We start from the raw sequence: 20,696 nt of genomic DNA, 5'->3' as shown, positions 1-20,696 counted from the left end.
AACCACACCTACACAGGATCAATAACTAATAAGAAAAAGGAAATTACTCCAACATTGTCAGCTGTTGACCTTAATAGGAACTTGAGTCAGTGGACTAACGTTTCTGATATGACAGTTCATTCAAGATTGTTAGCAACGGGAAGGATTGCTCAGAAACAAAAAAGAAGCAGTTACCGACACAGATTATGAAGACAAAAAGAATTCAACGGGCAAAGGAACATAAAGAATGGACTACTGCGATGCGGTAAAAAGTTATTTTTTCAGACGAGACTCATTTCTTTGTCCAAGGGAAGAGAGAGTAGCCTACATTTGTAAGTCGGCAGACGAGAAGAATATTACGCCACCACACCTGCAACAAGCTCCCAAACCCACAGCCAAAAAGTTGTTTTCGGGATGTTTGACAAGTTAAGGAGCAGGAGGCACTTATGCCTGCGGATGGGAGATGAAATCGGACCGATACATTAACATATGCCGACGAAAAATAATCCCGCTTATGAAGAAGAACACAGAAATCATTTTCCAACAGGACGTTGTACCATGTCATACATCAAAGAAAGCAGAGTTGTTCAAAAACCAAAAAATTGTAACGGTCTTGTGACCAGGGAACTTCCCTGACCTGAATCCTATTGTAAATTTACGGGCTGTATTAAAAAGAAGACTTGAGAAAATGAACTGTAGCACAAAAACTGACCTTATTAGTTCAGTAATATAGGTTTGGTTTTGAGATTAAGAAGTGGAATCAATGCCAAAGAGAATTAATGAGCTAATGAAAAACAAGGAAACTTTGTTTAGTTTATTTAATGAATAAACTATCAAATTTGAGTAACTTTGACTGTTAAATATTTTTTCTTTTAAAAATAAAATTTTCTGTTAAAAATACCATTTTCAAATTAATTTGTTTGCCACTGTATATAGACGCACCCATCCCTGCAAGGTAGCCTCAATTCTATTCCCCAGCCCTTTTCCCTGCAATGATGCTCCTCACCATCTCAGAAATAAGTTTGAGTCCATTTTTTACTGGCTCTCAATCAATACAGGGTGTCCCATATAAAACACAACCCAACCTTATATTGTTAGGTATTGAAATAATAAAAAGGCATGTGTAAATGTAAATGTAATTTTTATTATTACCTTACATTTAGAGTAAATGTTGGAAGTGGCCGCCATCTTCTTGAATACAAGCTTCAATTCTTTTTACAGCGTTTCTTGCAACTTTTTTCAAAGTTTGTGGCTGGATATTTAATACAGCTTGTTCAATATTGACTTTCAATTGTTCAAGTGTTCGTGGTTTGTTGCTGTAGGCTTTTTCTTTTTGGTAACCCCATAGAAAAAAATCCACCGCAATCAAATCTGGAGATCTTCGTAGCCACAAGCCTCGACCGATAACACGATTACCGAAGAATTCCTCGACGAAATCAGAAGTTGAACCTCCGTAGTGCGATGTCACACCGTCATGTTGTAGCCAGCAGTGTTTGTCTTCCTCTTCCCAGAGTGCGATGAACTGAAATAAAATATCCTGATACCGTTCTGCATTAATGATGTACTCGAAAAAATAGGACCGATTATTTTCTTCCACGATATCGCACACCACACGCCCAACTTCTGCAGGTGTAATTGTTTTTGGTGATAAACGTGGGGATTTTCAACGCTTCAAATTCTACTGTTTTGGCTGTTTACATAGCCATTCAAATGAAACCGTGCTTCATCTGCGAAAAATAACGAATCCATAACATTAATTCCCTCACTCAGAAATCGACGTAACCGTTGACAATATTGTAGCCGTTTTTCTTTGTCGGGCTCAAGAAGTCGATGAACAGTTTGAATGCGATAAGGTCGTAATTGTAATCGTTTGGTCGCTCGATGAACAGTCGATTTAGACAAATTAATTTCAGCAGACAAACGTCTGATCGATTTATTTGGCGAGGCGAGTAATTGGTCTTTTATTTCAGTGACTGTATTTGTATTCAGCACTGTCGCAGATCTTTTGTGTTCCTTGTTATTAACAGAACCAGTCTCTCTAAACTTAGCAACTAACCTTAATACTGATGTTTTGTTAGGAGCCGGTTTATCTGCGTACTTATGGCGAAACAAATCTTGCACTGCAACCGCTGATTTCGTACTGAAGTACTACTCGACAATGAAAGCACGTTCATCTAGCGAAAACACTGTCTTGTCTCTAGCAATACACTGAACGTTATGATTGCATTGTTGTTACTAACAGTAGTGTTCTACTGCGTCGCCGCAATGTTCAGATGTTGGACGAGTCCATTTCAATAACGAGTAAGGGAGTAAGCTTGACTTTTGAAATTTCATGGATGAGTGATTGATGGGTTTCGTTTTATATGGGACACGTATATCTGTTAGTTGCCATACCTAAATGAGTTAATGCCAGCACAATGATTGCAGGTGACCTGACACGAGACTCGAGTTAACTGCTGAAATTTAAACAAATATTTTTAAGAACATTACCCTGTCCAGTCTGTAATTCTGGACAAGATTCTTATATTTCTCATAGTCTTCATCAGTTAGCTAAATACTCGAATTGTTACTCAACATTCAATTACATACATTCCTGATTAGAATAAATTTTCTTCTATTATTGCCTGTTAAATCGTTTAAATTTATGGATGAAAATTTAGCAGGAAGCATAAAACAATCAATTTTATCACTGAATAGCTTGATATAAGGATGAAAAAATTAAATTTAATTATAAATAAATTATAATATACAACCCAATATTTACTTACATTAATTTTGAGACAACATATGATCCTTCTGCATAAAGCATTTCAACCGCTTGCTGAGCTTCAGAATCGCTTAGAAGAGGAGTTAAACTATGAATAAGTTTAAGTAAATTCCACAAAACAATCTAAAAATTATTAAAAAAAAAATTGTTATGAACTCCTTCTAGTGAAAGAAAATATGAACCATATAAAATTCTATATGTAACTAACAGATTCGGCAATGCTTCGCTATTGCTAGATTTGAGTATATATATATATATATATATATATATATAGATTAAATGAACACAATTGAAAATTTGATATAACATTAACAAAATGAACATTACAAAATTCACAAAATTTAACCTTTCATTTTGTAAAAGTCAGAATGTAAATAAATCCAACTGGCAAAACAACAGCACTACCTATCGGATTTAATTCAAACTACTATAAACACAGTAGTCGGTTCAAAATACCCGTAACTTTCTTTCTACTGGTCAGATCGAGGATTTCAATAGCTTTAAACCTTCTCCGGACAACATGAACCATTTTGCAAAAAACCGCAAGTAAATTGATCCAGCAATTCTTTAGTCTATAGTGGACACACATATTATCATTGCCTTTTATATATATATATATATAGAAAAATAAAGTCAATTTGTATATTTGTTTGTTTGTTTCATCATATCTTGACAAAGGCACCACCAAGCAGGTATAGGTTTTGCAAAAGATTTTCTTTTCACGTAACTAATATATATTCTGAATATGAGCCAAATTGGACCATTAAATGCAATTTTTCCAAATATCTCAAGCCCAGCGCCACCTAGCGAGTCCAAACTAATTCAGAAATCTTCATTAATATGTATATAATAACTCACCAAAGTTTCATTGCAATCGGATGAACGGTATAGGAATCCAATGCAAACAGAATAAACATTCATTTATATAACTATATATATAAAAATGTTAAGTTCATTTATGTACGCTTCAAAAACTCAAAATGTTCTGTAACGATTGAGCTCGAATTTTAGCACGATATATAACCCGCATCAAAGATTGTTTTCATCTATTTTTAATAAATCTATCTATCTATTTTTAATCTGTACAGTTTTTTAATAAATAAGAGGCTAACAAATCAGATGGAAATGTGAACAAAGGAAAATCAATCAGATCAATGCAAGATGGCCGCTGTCAAACACAACAACCAATCACAAAGAGCCCGTATGGCCGTTACCAATGTAAACAAAATCACAACTGATTAAGTAGCAAATTTCTTTGAATTATATTTAACAGCTAAAACATTTCTTATAGCCCAGATAGACTTAAGACTATGCAAACAAAAAAAGTCGAAATAACCAAATACACAGAAAATAATATCCCTACATAATGACCAAAAAATCCTTTGTTAGGTTAAATATTCACTTTTATCTGAATTTACAGAAGGCATTTACAACGAAGCATTGATAAATATTGAAGACAAGTGCTTAGCTAATGCAAATAAAGTTCTTAGTCGATTGAGAATGCCAGCACCCACCCGAGCTGTGATCGCTTCATTTGATGTGGATTTACGCCATGAACTTTGTTACAACATTGGTGATCTTCAGTCATATGTACAATCAAACATTCCCAAATTAACGCGTGAACAGAAAGGCATTTATGATCGCATAATGCAAATGATAAATGATGGAGTTGGGGACCTTCTTCTTGGATGCGCCAGGAAGGACTGGGAAAACATTCCTCATTAGACTGATTCTAGCAACAGTTCGATCAAAAGATGACATAGCATTAGCTCTTGCTTCGTCTGGAATAGCTGCGACATTGTTACCAGGTGGAAGGACTGAGCATTCAGCTCTGAAGTTGCCATTAAACATGCAAATCATCGAGACTCCCACGTGCAATATTTCCGAAGCATCCTGTATGGGAAAAGTATTACAAAAATGTAAACTCATTGTTTGGGATGAATGCATGATCATTCATCCCAAACAAAGCGAGTAAAAAAACTCGCTTAAAGCTCTTGATCGATCGTTACGAGATTTGCGTGGAAACGTTCAACCATTCGGGAATGCTTTGATATTGCTCGCAAGAGATTTTAGGCAAAAATTGCCTGTAATTTCTAGATCGACACCAGCAGACGAAATAAATGCTTGCCTGAAATATTCAACACTGTGGCGACACGTACGTATACTCCAGTTGACTACGAATATGCGTGTCCAGTTGCAGAATGATCCATCAGCTGAGGTATTCTCACGACAGTTACTGGACATTGGAAACAGACAGCTGCCAGTCGTCTAGACGAATATCATTTCCTGATAATTTTTGTAATTTAGTAACATCGAAAGAAGAACCGATCGAAAAAGTATTTCCTGATATTCAAATTAATCATAGAAATCACGATCTGCTCAGTGAACAAGCTATCCTTGCCGCAAAGAATAAAGATGTCTATCGACTTAAGAATGTTATTCAATTCGGCATTCAAAGTGAGGAAATTACATATAAGTCGATAGAAGCAGATGAAGTAGTTAATTATCCGACGGAATTTTTAAACTCACTTGATCTGTCAGGGATGCCACCACACATATTAAAATTGAAAACAGGTGTGCCAATTATCCTGTTGCAGAATATTAATCAGCCAAAACTCTGCAACGGCACGCGACTTGCAGTTAAGAGATTGATGAATAACGTAGTGGAAGCAACGATTTTAACGGGGCCTTTCAAAGGTGAAGATGTCCTCATTCCTCGAATACCCATGCTAACGACCGATACACCATTTCAATTTAAAAGATTGCAATTCGATTGACATTTTCAATCACAATCAATAAAGCTCAAGGTCAATCTTTAGAATTTTGTGGTTTATATTTAGATGCGGATTGCTTCTCACATGGACAACTGTATGTGCGTGTTCCCAAGTCGGCAAACCAGATAGCTTTTATATCTACGCGGACAGTGGAAAAACAAAAAATATTGTATATCCACAAGTATTGCAAAATTAAACTTCTATGAAACGTATGCTTTGTTTTGTTTCTCATTTCTCATCCATGCAACCACAATGTGCCACAGTGAAGCGTGGCCGGTACAGCTAGTATATATATATTATAATAATAATGAAAAATATTAGCCATACCAATCATGTGATACAAACTAGTTGAAAAGCAACTGTGAATACTTGTATCAATTCTAAACAATAATGTACAATACTTAAAGTAAATTTTTATCAAATTAACAATACTGTATTTCTACATTTCTAGCTATTTTTACAATTTAAATTATTCTTGGAAGAAAATTATTTTGTTGAAATTAACGAAAAAAAGTGATCAAAAAATACTGAATGGTATTGTTAGTCTAATCTGCTAAATTTAAATGTAACTACAAAGTTGAAGAAAAAGTTTGATAATTTACCAGAGCAGTCTGTCCTGACACCTCTCTTTTTTACTTTCTTGTAAAAAGTTAAGAAACTATTGAGATCACAAAAAAATTCAGTTTCCAGATTTTAATGGAAATATGGAAATATAAATATATTGAGAGGAGAGTGGAAGAAGTGTTAGGAGAAGACCAATTTGGTTTCAGGAAAAGTATAGGGACAAGGGAAGCAATTTTAGGCCTCAGATTAATGGAAGGAAGATTAAAGCAAAACAAACCAACATACTTGGCGTTTATAGACCTAGAAAAGGCATTCGATAACGTAGACTGGAATAAAATGTTCAGCATTTTAAAAAAATTAGGGTTCAAATACAGAGATAGAAGAACAATTGCTAACATGTACAGGAACCAAACAGCAACAGTAATAATTAAAGAACATAAGAAAGAAGCCGTAATAAGAAAGGGAGTCTGACAAGGATGTTCCCTATCTCCATTACTTTTTAATCTTTACATGGAAGTAGCAGTTAATGATGTTAAAGAACAATTTAGATTCGGAGTAACAGTACAAAGTGAAAAGAAAAGATGCTACGATTTGCTGATGATATAGTAATTCTAGCCGAGAGTAAAAAGGATTTAGAAAAAACCATGAACAGCATAGATGAAGTCCTACGCAAGAACTATCACTTGAAAATAAACAAGAACAAAACAAAAGTAATGAAATGTATTAGAAATAACAAAGATGGACCAATGAATGTAAAAATAGGAGGAGAAAAGATTATGGAGGTAGAATTACTAAAGATGGACGAAGCAGGAGCGATATAAAATGCCGAATAGCACAAGCGAAACGAGCCTTCAGTAAGACATATAATTTCTTTACATCAAAAATTAATTTAAATGTCAGGAAAAGATTTTTGAAAGTATATGTTTGGAGTGTCGCTTTATATGGAAGTGAAACTTGGACGATCGGAGTATCTGAGAAGAAAAGATTAGAAGCTTTTGAAACGCGGTGCTATAGGAGAATGTTAAAAATCAGATGGGTGGATAAAGTGACAAATGAAGAGGTATTGCGGCAAATAGATGAAGAAAGAAGCATTTGGAAAAATATAGTTAAAAGAAGAGACAGACTTATAGGCCACATACTAAGGCATCCTGGAATAATCGTTTAATATGGGAAGGACAGGTAAAAGGAAAAAAATTACGTAGGCAGGCCACGTTTGGAATATGTAAAACAAATTGTTAGGGATGTAGAATGTAGAGGGTATACTGAAATGAAATGACTAGCACTAGATAGGGAATCTTGGAGAGCTGCATCAAACCAGTCAAATGACTGAAGACAAAAAAAAAAAAATGGAAATATCCATTTTGACCATCCCTGAATTCAATTTGACTAGTTTCAGCATGACGTCTGTTCGTACGTATCTCACATAACTAAAAAACTATTAGCTGTAGGATGTTGAAATTTTGGATTTAGGATTGCTGTAACATCTAGTTGTGCTGCTCCCCTTTTGACTGCAATCAACTGAACCAAAAGTGTACAAGAGCCTAAAAAATTTGGATTTTTTTATTTTTTCTTAACTGCAGTAATAAGTTCTTATTGAGAGCTTTTCAATGATTTTCATAAGTGGTACTCATTTTAATTGGTTCCAGAGTTAAAATCAAATGAATTTTAATTAATGAAATATTTGGATCTTACAAGGGGAAGGCACATCAGTTCGAATCTGACTTCATTTCTTTTTTTTTAATATATTGATTTATTAATAATTATTAACCTCTGATTGTAAACAAATTTTACAATAAATAATAATACAATAACAATAAAAAAAAATATATGAAAAAAATCAGACATTAGTGAAATATGATTTTATGTACTTTTAAAAATGTTTAAATGTAATTTAACAGATGTACAAGGAAGTCATGTGGTGTATACAACTTTTTTTTTCTCTATATTGTTATGTGACTGTTATGTAATTTGTTCAATTTTTTCTCACTAAATTGTTATATGATGTCTGAAACTGCCTTCAATTGGATTTATCTGCCTTGAAGTGGTATGACTGTTCGACCTTGACATTAAGAAAGCAATTTAACTGGTTTTAAAGTTGAGATAGCCACCTTAGCTTAAGTTGTGAGCCTTTGAGTGTACCAGGTGGATGTTGGTTTCTGTGCTCTGTGTAACATATGTTGCTTTCATGTATTTAAAAATGGACTTTACTGCAAGGAAGTGTGCTAAAATTACTGCTCTTGAAGATCACCATTCTATGATGGTGAGAGAGAAACCATCTGCAGTCGGTGTAGGTAAATCAAGTGAATTAAGAATTGTGACAACATTCAACGAATTTGGATCATCGTCTTCAAAAAAGAGAGGAAAATTCAGGCGAAAACGGAGAACTACTCCAAGAAGTTCTCCAAGAACTGATAAAATTCTAATAAGAAATAATAAAATTAATCCAAGAAAAATAAAAGATTTATTAATAGCTAGTTTTGATAGTAGTAGTTTAAACTATAGGCCGTAAGCTTCTGGAAGCCGACCAGAAGCAAGAAGACCAACGAAAAAAGAATTTTTAACTCCTAAAATAAAGAAATAATGTTTAGCATGGACCCAAAAATATAAATCATGGACTGCTGACGACTGGAAAAAAGTAAAATGATGAAACTCATTTATTTCTACAGGGTTAGAAAGCAAATATTGTAAGACAAGGTGACAGTGAACCTTAGAGACCTGAGCGTATCTAACAAACTGTAAAACACCCTCTGAAACAGATGTTTTAGGGTTTTTTAATAACAAATAAAATGGAAGCTGCTTAGTTCCTATACAAGGTACGATGAATGCAACAAAATACAAAGAAATATTACAATGTAGAAGTGTTCCATTCATACAAACGTTTGATGGGACATTTCAACATGACTTGGCTCCTTGTCATAATTCAAAATCAGTCAAGACTTTAATGCCAGAGAATCAAATTAATATGCTCGATCGGCCTTAAAATTGCCCAGAATTAAATCCCGTTGAGAATTTTTGGAATATTTTGAAGAGATGTTTAGGTAAGATGGACTGAATGACAAAAGAACAAATGAAAACTAATACTATAAAAGTGCAGTTCCACGATGATGAAGTCAAGAATGAAATACTAATCTAGTGGAGTCGATGCCAAAATGTCTTCAAGAGGTCATTTCTACTAAAGGAGGGCATACTTCATATTAATATATATATTAACTAGCTGTACCTGCCACGCTTCACTGTGGCACATTGTGGTTGCATGGATGAGAAATGAGAAACAAAAGAAAGCATACGTTTCATAGAAGTTTAAATTTGCAATATTTGTGGATATACAATATTTTTTTTGTTTTTCCACTATCTGCGTAGATATAAAGGCTATGTGTGGTTTGCCGACTCGGGAACACACACATACAGTTGTCCATGTGAGAAGCAATCCGCATCTAAATCTAAACCACACAATTCTTAAGATTGACCTTGAGCTTTATTGATTGTGATTGCAAATGCCAATCGAATTGGGAATTGTAATCTTTTAAATTAAAATGGTGTATCGGTCAGGATTATGGGTATTCGAGGAATGAGGACATCTTCACCTTTGAAAGGCCCCGTTAAAATCATTGCTTCCACTACGTTATTCATCAATTTCATAACTGCAATTCGCATGCCGTTGCAGAGTTTTGGCTGATTAATATTCCGCAACAGGATAATTGTCATTTTTTGATCGAACCGTTGCTAGAATCAATCTAATGAGGAATGTTTTCCCAGTTCCTCCTGGCACATCCAAGAAGAAGGTCCCCCAACTCCGTCATTTATCATTTGCATTATGCGATCATAAATTCCTCTCTGTTCACGCATTAATTTGGGAATGTTTGATTGTACATATGACTGAAGATCACCAATGTTGTAACTCTGTTCACGGCGTAAATCCAGATCAAATGAAGCGATCGCAGCTCGGGTGGGTGCTGGCATTCCCAATCGACTAAGAACTTTATTTGCATTAGCTAAACACTTGTCTTCAATATTTATCAATGCTTCGTTGTAAATGCCTTCTGTAAATTCAGACAAAAGTGAATATTTAACCTAACAAAGGATTTTTTGGTCATTATGTAAGGATATTATTTTCTGTGCATTTGGTTATTTCGACTTTTTTTGTTTGCATAGTCTTAAGTCTATCTGGGCTATAAGAAAGTTGGGTGTTTTAATTATTTACTGTAAGTCATCCTTCTTGGTGGCTTTTCTTTTTGTTTTGGTGTTTTTTTTTGTTTTTTTTAATAAAATACATATGTTTTAGCTGTTAAATATGATTCAAAGAAATTTGGTCGTTGTGTTTGACAGCGGCCATCTTGCATTGATCTGATTGGTTTTCCTTTGTTCACATTTCCATCTGATTTGTTAACCTATTATTTATTAAAAAACTGTACAAATTAAAAATAGATAGATAGACTTATTAAAAATAGATGAAAACAATCTTTCATGCGGGTTATATATCGTGCTAATCGTGTTTTTTTTTTAAATAAAATACTGATGTTTTAGCTGTTAAATATAATTCAAAGAAATTTGGTCGTTGTGTTTGACAGCGGCCATCTGACATTGATCTGATTGGTTTTCCTTTGTTTACATTTCCATCTGATTTATTAGCCTCTTATTTATTAAAAAACTGTACAAATTAAAAATAGATAGATAGACTTATTAAAAATAGATGAAAACAATCTTTCATGCGGGTTATATATCGTGCTAATCGTGTTTTTTTTTTTTTTTTAATAAAATACTGATGTTTTAGCTGTAAAATATAATTCAAAGAAATTTGGTTCCATTTCCAAATTAAAAATGTACAAATTAAAAATAGATAGATAGATTTATTAAAAATAGATGAAAACAATCTTTGATGCGGGTTATATATCTTTCTAAAATTTGAGCTCAATCGGTGCAGAATATTTTGAGTTTTTGAAGCCGTACACAAACGAACTTACCATTTTTATATTTATAGATATATATATATATCAGTGTATATAAAGGCATATAATGAATAAAAGTGTAGATTTTTTGAAAAAAAAAAGTGTTTTTTTTTTTTACTTTTTCCCAATTAATTTGCACATTATAGTATAATAAAAAAATAAATAAATAAATGTAAAGAAAAAACATACTTCCACTTGACGACCATAACAATAACGAGCTTCATGATCTGATGCGTTCGGCACATACATTGGGTCATAAGATTCCATAAATCCAAAAGGACCATAATCAATAGTTATACCGAGAATACTCATGTTATCAGTATTAAGTACACCATGAGTAAAACCGAATGCTTGCCATAAAATTACAAGATCTGAAGTCAATCTGGCAACACTGCTTAAAAATTCTAAAACTTTATCATCACTTTCGATTGAAATATCTGGAAAATGTTCCTGAAAATTAATGAAGAATATATTTTAGTAAAAATATTAAATCATAATGAACAAATATAAATACTACAAACTTCACAGATTTATAATAAAACTGAATTAAAAAGAAAATATTTATTTTTAATGAAATTCATTTTACTTTTAATCACTAAAACCATTGTACATAAAAATATACTACACGGGACCTTTTTATTTTATTGTTATCTCCTGGTTGTAAGTAATTTTCCTTTTTTTCTTTCACATTAACAAACACGATTAAAAATGTTTGATAACCTTGAAATAAACAAAAATAACATTTTCAAATAAACGTCTCAAATCACAATAGTTCTATTACATCCTCAAACATATTCTATTTACAGTAGAAAAAAAAAATTTAGAACGGATAGAAGCTGCAAACCTAAACAATAGAGAGCAGAGACTTGATGCCAGGTCACTCACCATGCTCTGAAATTCTATCTGCATCTCTAGTATAAGTTAACTTTAACTCCGCAAATATGAATTGATACTAGAAAATTTATCAAAATATTTTTGAGAGTATGTACTGTCAGAAAACATTTTTAAAAATGTTTTTGAATTGTAAAAGATTTCAGAATGATTTTTTTTTTCTTAAACACCCGCAACATCCCCGGCCTCCGCCGTTAGGCTATACGCAGGAATGTCGGAGTGTCGTGGCAGTCGACTGCCCCCCTGTCTTGCCTTTTCTTTGGCGTCCCATCGGGGTCCTCTCAGTTTCATCAAGATGCAGCAGCCCTCCCTTCTGGACGACCACTACATCCCTCCACTTAGAGGCTACCCTTCCCGTCCCTACACTAGGTTGCCAGCTACGCATTGCGCGAAGCCGGCAAACCGCTGCGTCCCCCCTCTCTCACCTGAGGGTCCCAAATGCATCATCGGAGCACCCCAACTGACCTTCATTCTTGCATATGAAGGAGCCAAAGCGTCCTCTGCATCCAGGCTGCCTCCCTGACCCTGCATGGCGACCACGATTCGCCCCCTGTATTTTTTTTTCACACCCATCCGCAGGACACAAGTAATAAAACATACTCACTTTCACTCACACCACCACTTAGCCGCCATCAGGAAAACGCAGTTAAGCCTAGTAACACACCCATACAGAATACATAATTAATAAAAGTCTACTCTTTCCATCCGTCTCATTCTTCGGCTTTATCACCGCTGGTCGTGGCCTTCCTACACACGGTCGCAGTGATCGTGTATGCCATCCCGCCAGCAATATAAACACAAAAACATAAACAAAAGAAATGAAATACACACTACAATAAAATAAAATTCGGTAAACACAGTAAGTTCCCGCTGCTGCGGCAGCTCTCGTCCCGGTCAGTCACCACTATCATGTTGGCTGCGATTGCACTCCTCAACCAGCAGCAAAACACAAAACAACTCAATAAAATGAAATAAAATAAGATAAAATAATACACAATCAGGACAATAGCGAAGAACCCTCCCTGAGTTGCAGCCCATCACGTTGGTGTCTGAACTTATTCCTCTTTCCGCAATCCGCGGGCACGTTCGCTGTGAGTGCCCTCGTAGCCGTTAGCAAGAACGGAAACACAATCAATAAAATAAAGTAATATCACAATCATACAATACAAGGAAAATACATAATAAATGAAACCCACACTTCATGTTGTCTCTTCGGCGATGTCACCTCTAGCCGTGGCCCTCCTGCACACGGTCGAAGCGATCGTGCTTGTCATCTCGAGCCGGCCATAGAGTACCAACCACAGTGAGAATGGAGACAATGAATTCGCAATACAATACAATACAACACAAAAATAATATATATAGTAGAAGAAACACACAGTATACTTGCTAGGGACATTGCTGCTTACCCGCGCCTAGAAGTCTTCTCCCCACTCTCTTCCATGTACCTCCTGTGTCTTCAGGATGCTAGCCACCATGCTCTGTACCGCATCCCATTCTCTCTTCCCTTTCAGCATGTGAGCTACAGTTGTTTCTGGAGTGAGGCCATCTGTGCCATGCCTACGCCGGACCACAGCCCACCTTTCGCACTCGTAAAAGGTGTGCTCCGGCGTGTCATCCTGGCCGCAGTAGAAGCACCTCGGTGTCTGTCTTCTCTTGAACCGATGTAGGTAGACCCCGAACTCCCTGTGTCCAGACAGGAACTGCGTGAGGAAGTAATCTACCTCCCCGTGCCTCCGCCTGACCCACGATCCCAAGTCCGGGATCAGTCTCCTGGTCCATGCCCCAGCCGTAGCCGTTCTCCACATCTCCTGCCAGTTGACCATCAGCTGCCTCCCGGCTTCCGCCTTCGGCGTTCCTTCGTATGTGGAGACCAGCTGCGTGGCCCGCAGCTTGATGGGAGGCACCCCTGCGATGACTGCCACTGCGCATCCAGATATGATGCGGTACGCCCATGTTATGCGTATCGCCGCTCTTCTGGTAAGGGAGGCTAGCATCCGTACGTTCTTCTTTCTCAAAAGTGCGTCCTTCCAGGCCGGGACCACGTACAGCAAGACGGAGGAAACCACTGAAAGGATCAGCCGTCGCTTGCTCGCCCGTGGTCCGCTCTTGTTGCCCATTAGTTTTTGTAGAGCGTCTTGTATCTGCTCGGCCCTCTACTACACGGGACCTATCATCCATAAAGCAAACATTCAAGATTAACCTCCAGTTATGATTCCCATATATTTATTTATATGTCAATAATTTGATCACATTTAATTATTTAATCTATCTTCAAGTAAAGTTTTTAGATTTTTTTTAAAAACTTAGAGGAAACAAATAACACTTATTTCCCTATTCCAAAGCTTTATATGAAGGTTGAAGCCTATTTTCATTCTCATGTTTACATCTTTTACAAACAGCCTTTTTTCACCGATTATATCTATAAAAATATTTTTTAAATAAAATGAAATCAAATTAAAAAAACTGCTTTAAGAATTACAACATATACTTTTACAATTTTTCTTTAAATTCTGACTCTGAAGTCTGTGGCAAATTAAGTACAAGGGAGGGTTGAAATGTAATGCACTCTATACTATATTCAGTTGGCTTATAGAGTGAAGAATATACAAATGTTGCTTCTGTGTGTGTGTGTGTGTGTGAGAGAGTTCATCATGATTCTACTGTCATATACCTTGCAACAGTGCTGATTCACAACACGGCCATATCTACGAGAGATATCTCTAAAGCAGAGACCGCTGGGAAATTTCTCTCCTTAAGGTTGGCGAGCCTGTGTTGTTCATGGCCACACTAGTAACGTATACACTGCATTGTTGTCTGTAAATTGTAGCGTTGTAGTATCTTTATGTTTTTTAAACCATCAAAACGATAAACCGGCTGAAATTCATAGGCAGCTGGTTGCTGTGTATAATGGTAATGTAATGAATGAAAGAAACGTACGAAAATGGTGTTAAAAGTTTAGAAATAACAAAATTAATGTGCACTATGAACGTTAATCAAAGATTGTGCACTCTCGATAATCAAAGAGGACTTGTTGAAATGCGTCGATGATGAAATCAGAAAAGATTGTTGCTCACCAATTTCCGACCTGGCCCTTCTTTTTCTTAATGTTTCAAGAGCTGTTATCAAGGGCTTTGTTCATGACCTTTTAGGCTTCAGATAGGTTTGTGCACATGTGATAGGATGCTGCATGTCTTAACAGAACATCATAAAAAAATCCGAATGGGATCTGCTTTGGAAGCTTTGATGGGCTACACAGAAAAAGGTGATGAGTTCCTTAATTTGATTACTACCGGTGATAAAACATGGATTTCGTATTACCCGCCAGAGAGAAAACGGCAGTCAAGTGAATGGTGTCATCCTCAATCACAAACCAGACCGATAAAGATCAAGCCACAGCCAAATGGCTGTTAATTAACTAAAGCGTGCATGCATAAGATATTTCATTCGCACGAATGTGGCGGTACTAGTGGCCACTTTAAATACTTTTTTACATGTTAAATATTATTCATTTATTTAATTCTACCGTTCACCTGTGATGTCAAAAAAAAACGTAGTAGACGACTACAGCAGCTGTACATCAGTGATACATTAGCGCTCCTCGTGGTGAGAGGGGATACTATTGATGCGGTATACACATTTAGCCACTAGTTTAGCATTTTTTGGGGTGGGGGTGTGATTTTACAAATATTATTTTTTAATTGTTCACAAATGTGCCTAAGAAAAATATGACCTTAATTAGGCGAAATCTTGAGAGATACTGAGGGTGACCTTGCTCTACAGCCTCTTTACCTTTTTAAGTGAAAATTTAATGGCTTCAATGCCTTATATATAGAAGTAATCTGACCAATTTTGGTGAACATCGGTCAAGTAGTTCTGATAGGAAATATAAGGCGATTAAATGGCGACAACGAATATACACACGTACACATTAACATCCGGAAAACTTCCATCTGGTATATGGGTTTATTGGGTTAGTTAGGCGTCAAAACATCAAGATCTTGCGAAAACTGCATATACCAAAATCGGATTGATTACAATACTTTCCCTTCTGAAGCAATAGTTCTACTACGGCTAGACGGTAACGTTAAAAGAAACAGGTAGCAAAATTATAAATCCATTAAAATACTTCTGCATGCAAATGCTCTGGTAGCAAAGCAAAGGAAAAAAAAATTACCCTTATTTATGCATAAATTAGTTGTTCAAAATTTATGTTAATGTAGGTAAAAATAATTAAGCATAAAGATGACAAGTTAAGAAATTACAAATAACTTACCTTTATAATAAAATCAAGCAAATCTCTTAATAAATCGTTTTCTTGAGTTTTTTGTAATATTTCAAAAGAACCAAAACGAAACCAAGAAGGAGCCAATCTCAATACAACAGCAGTTTTTTCCATTTTTGGATTACCATCATATAGCATATCTCTCATCACACGATCTTCGCTAACAACAATCGCAGCAGCACGAGAGGTTGGAACACCTGTTTATCAATAAATCTCATTTTACTACTGAAAAATATGAAAAAAAAAAGGGCTGATAATACTGTTGCAGGACTTTCCTGTCATAAGCTTAAAGTCGTGTTCTGGGAAAGCCGTACAATGTGGGTTATTTCTGATGCATGGTTTACATACACAATTAAATATATCTATATATAATTTTATTTAAATATAATATTTTTTCATTTACTTAATTTAATGATTCCAACTAAAACGTGCATGCATACTGTATTTAATTTGTGTGTGTGTGTGTGTGTGTGTGTGTGTGGCACTACCGGCAACAGTCAGCACCAACTAAACTAACGTAATTTCACAACTTACATAGAACAAATTTCACTTATACGATCAACCGACTGGTGTAGCTGTAAGGGTTAACACATCAGGTACTGAGTCAACTGGGCGATCGAATTACTTTTTTACACTTTAAATATTATTCATATATTTAATTCTACTGCTCACCTGTGTCGTTACAACATAGTAGACGATTACAACAGCATTTTATGGGATGGGGTGTGATTTTGCAAAAAACAGTTTTTATAAATATTGTTATTTTTTATTTGTTAACAAATGTGCCTAAATTTGGTGAAATCTCAAGATTCTGATGGTGACCTTGGTCAACAAACTCACCCCCTTGACCTGTAAAGTTTAAAATTCAATGGTATCAATGCCCACTATATATATATATATATATATAGAAATCTGGCCAAATTTGGCCAAAATCGGTCCAGTAGTATTTATTTATTTATCGTATGTCACATACAGAAAAAAAATTAAATAAGAGAATTATATAAACTGTACAAATTATAAAGAAATCTGATATGGATACCACATGCCTATTAAATTATATACACACATTTTTTTTAAAATGAAAAGTACATAAAATTTTATTTCATTAAGAACTTCTGATATTTTTTCATAGCTTTTTATTATTATTATTAATATTATTGAATTATTATTTATCATAAATTTTTTCGACAATCATTGGTTTTTTTTTGTCTTCAGTCATTTGACTGGTTTGATGCAGCTCTCCAAGATTTCCTATCTAGTCCTAGTCGTTTCATTTCAGTATACCCTCTACATCCTACATTCTACTTCCCAAATAACAAAATTCTTCTACCTCCATAATCTTTTCTCCTCCTATTTTCACATTCAGTGGTCCATCTTTGTTATTTCTACTACATTTCATTACTTTTGTTTTGTTCTTGTTAATTTCATGCGATACTTCTTGCGTAGGACTTCATCTATGCCGTTCATTGTTTTTTCTAAATCTTTTTTACACTCGGCTAGAATTACTATATAATCAGCAAATCGTAGCATCTTTATCTTTTCACCTTGTACTGTTACTTCGAATCTAAATTGTTCCTTAACATCATCAACCGCCAGTTCGATGTAAAGATTAAAAAGTAACGGAGATAGGGAACATCCTTGTCGGATTCCCTTTTTTATTATAGCTTCTTTCTTATGTTCTTCAATTATTAATGTTGCTGTTTGGTTCCTGTACATGTTAGCAGTTCTTCTACCTCTGTATTTGAACCCTAATTTTTTTAAAATGCTGAACATTTTATTCCAGTCTACGTTATCGAATGCCTTTTCTAGGTCTATAAACGCCAAGTATGTTGGTTTGTTTTTCTTTAATCTTCCTTCTACTATTAATCTAAGGCCTAAAATTGCTTCCCTTGTCCCTATAGTTTTCTTGAAACCAAATTGGTGTTCTCCTAACAATTCTTCGACTCTCCTCTCAATTCTTCTGTATAGAATTCTAGTTAAGATTTTTGATGCAGGACTAGTTAAACTAATTGTTCTGTATTCTTCACATTTATCTGCCCCTGCTTTCTTTGGTATCATAACTATAACACTTTTTTTGAAGTCTGATGGAAATTCCCCATTTTCATAAATATTACACACCAGTTTGTATAATCTATCAATCGCTTCCTCACCTGCACTGCGCAGTAATTCTACAGGTATTCCGTCTATTCCAGGAGCCTTTCTGCCATTTAAATCTTTTAATGCTCTCTTAAATTCAGATCTCAGTATTGTTTCTCCCATTTCATCCTCCTCAACTTCCTCTTCTTCCTCTATAAAACCATTTTCTAATTCATTTCCTCCGTATAACTCTTCAATATATTCCACCCATCTATCGACTTTACCTTTCGTATTATATATTGGTGTACCATCTTTGTTTAACACATTATTAGATTTTAATTTATGTACCCCAAAATTTTCCTTAACTTTCCTGTATGCTCCGTCTATTTTACCAATGTTCATTATAACTTAATATAATGTCCACTTAAAAATACTATAGTCCAATGTTGCTTAAATTTCTATGTACACAGAAACAAATACATAATTAGTTTTTACTAATTACCTTCTCTTTCGCCCTTCCAGCATCTTTTTTGACAGATTTGGCAATCAAAAAGACCTTGCTTTCCACCATCTTCTTATCACTACTGAAAAAACAACTAAACCGCTTTCATATCCCTTCCACTGACTAAACTAGAAAAGGGAACGAACAATAAACATTCCATACACACACGGAGTAAAAAAATAACTACCACCACCACCACCACCACACCAAGGTTGGCACTGCAGAAGCGACAGTGCTCTCTCTCTCTTTTTCTTGCAGTCTCGCATGCAGCTTCCTATGTGCACATGCACTCAACAGTCAATTCACGAGCTACCACCGAGAGAGAATACGTGTATGAGAAGTGTGATAATATGAGGTCTGTTCAGAAAATAATTAACTTTTTTTTAATATTATGCACCAAGAATACAAACACTAGAAAGGGCACAAAGATTGGAACATATGAAAAAGTACTGGGAGGACTGTAAAGGTCACACAGTCCTATCGGAAATACTTGGCCAAATTGATCCTAATTGGTCATAAAAGATAATAATAATAAATAATTGGCTATTAAAATAATTTGATAAATTGTATTGCGATATCGTTATCAGATTGTGTAAATAATTCTGAAATATTTATGAATGTGTGATTTTAATGATATTACTGGTTTCTACAGTAAATTTTTTTTTGTTTGAATTTTTGTTTATATTAGATACATGTTCATTTGTTATAAACGGGTTAAATGTAACTGAAATATCACCCATATTTTAGTTATATTAGACATAATGTCCAATAATTAATAAGACATTAATTAGAAATAAAAATATATAAACAAACATTAAACATAATTAGACATTATGTCTAACCCATAGACATAATGTCTTTTATATAAAAGACATTATGTCAAAAATTAACTATAAAAATAGCGGACAAATGACATATACATAGGTAAACCATCATTCTGTAAACAAAACTTTATCATTTAAATAGAACCATCTTTTTAAAAGTTACAATAGATTGAAAGTAAGTTATTATTTTGTTATTTTTACTTTCCGATCTAGATAGCGCTATAGCTCTAGAAGGGAAAGTACTGTAATCGATCCAATTTGGGCATATGTGCTTTTCACTGGATCTTGATGTTTTGAAATCTAAGGAACTCAAACAAAACACCGGGTGTTAATGTTTGTATGTATGTGTGTGTGTGTGTGTGTGTGTGTGTGTGTGTGTGTGTGTGTGTGGTGTTAGCCTCTAAATCACCTTATATTTCCAGAACTACTGGACCGATTTTGACCAAACTCGATCAGATTACTTCTATATATGAAGCACTGGTGCCATTACACTTTCAACTTAAAAGGTCAAGGTGATGAGGCTGCAGAGCAAGGTCACCCTCACTGTCTCGAAATTTAGCCTAATTAAGGTCATACTTTTATACATACTTAGACATATTTGTTAATGATTTAAAAAAAAAAATTGCAAAAATATTTTTACAAAATCGCACCCCCTCCGCACAAAATGCTCTAAACTACTGCTATGTTATGATGTCACAAATGAACGGTAGAATTAAATAAATGAATAATATTTAAAGTGTAAAAAATTAACTCAGTTCTGTCAGGGTCTCAAATTCAATCGCCTGGTTGAATGAATACCTAGCGCATTAAGCCTCTCAGCTACACTAGTCCTCCGACTGTACAAGCAAAATTTGTTCTATATAAGTTGTGAAATTACATTAGTTTAGTTAGTGCCGACCATCACTACTAGTATCGCCACAGCCACATGAATTAAATACGGTCTGCGTGCATGCTTTAGTTCGAAATCATTGAATTAAATAAACAAACAAATAAAAAATATTATATTTTTGATTTGCATGGCATTTCTCCTGCCACCACCTCATTCAGTTGCCCTGAAGCATACAAGATTGAATGTCTGTGCCACAAAC

At 34.9% G+C, this 20,696-nt stretch overlaps 1 protein-coding gene across 1 annotated transcript in view; it reads right to left on the bottom strand.

Moving 5' to 3' along the window:
• LOC142324172 (protein nucleotidyltransferase YdiU-like) overlaps positions 1-20,696 on the bottom strand; it is a 58,569-nt gene that overhangs the window by 25,558 nt on the left and 12,315 nt on the right. The window contains exons 3-5 of the mRNA XM_075364906.1: positions 16,198-16,403; positions 11,220-11,480; positions 2,748-2,869 (exon numbers count right to left, since the gene is read on the bottom strand). Of these exons, the coding sequence (XP_075221021.1) occupies positions 2,748-2,869; positions 11,220-11,480; positions 16,198-16,403 (589 nt within the window). The remainder of the gene's footprint in view (positions 1-2,747; positions 2,870-11,219; positions 11,481-16,197; positions 16,404-20,696) is intronic.

The sequence above is a fragment of the Lycorma delicatula genome, chromosome 4, assembly GCF_047948215.1.
Source record: "Lycorma delicatula isolate Av1 chromosome 4, ASM4794821v1, whole genome shotgun sequence".
NCBI lineage: Eukaryota > Metazoa > Arthropoda > Insecta > Hemiptera > Fulgoridae > Lycorma > Lycorma delicatula.
This window is presented reverse-complemented; position numbering and strand designations above follow the sequence as displayed.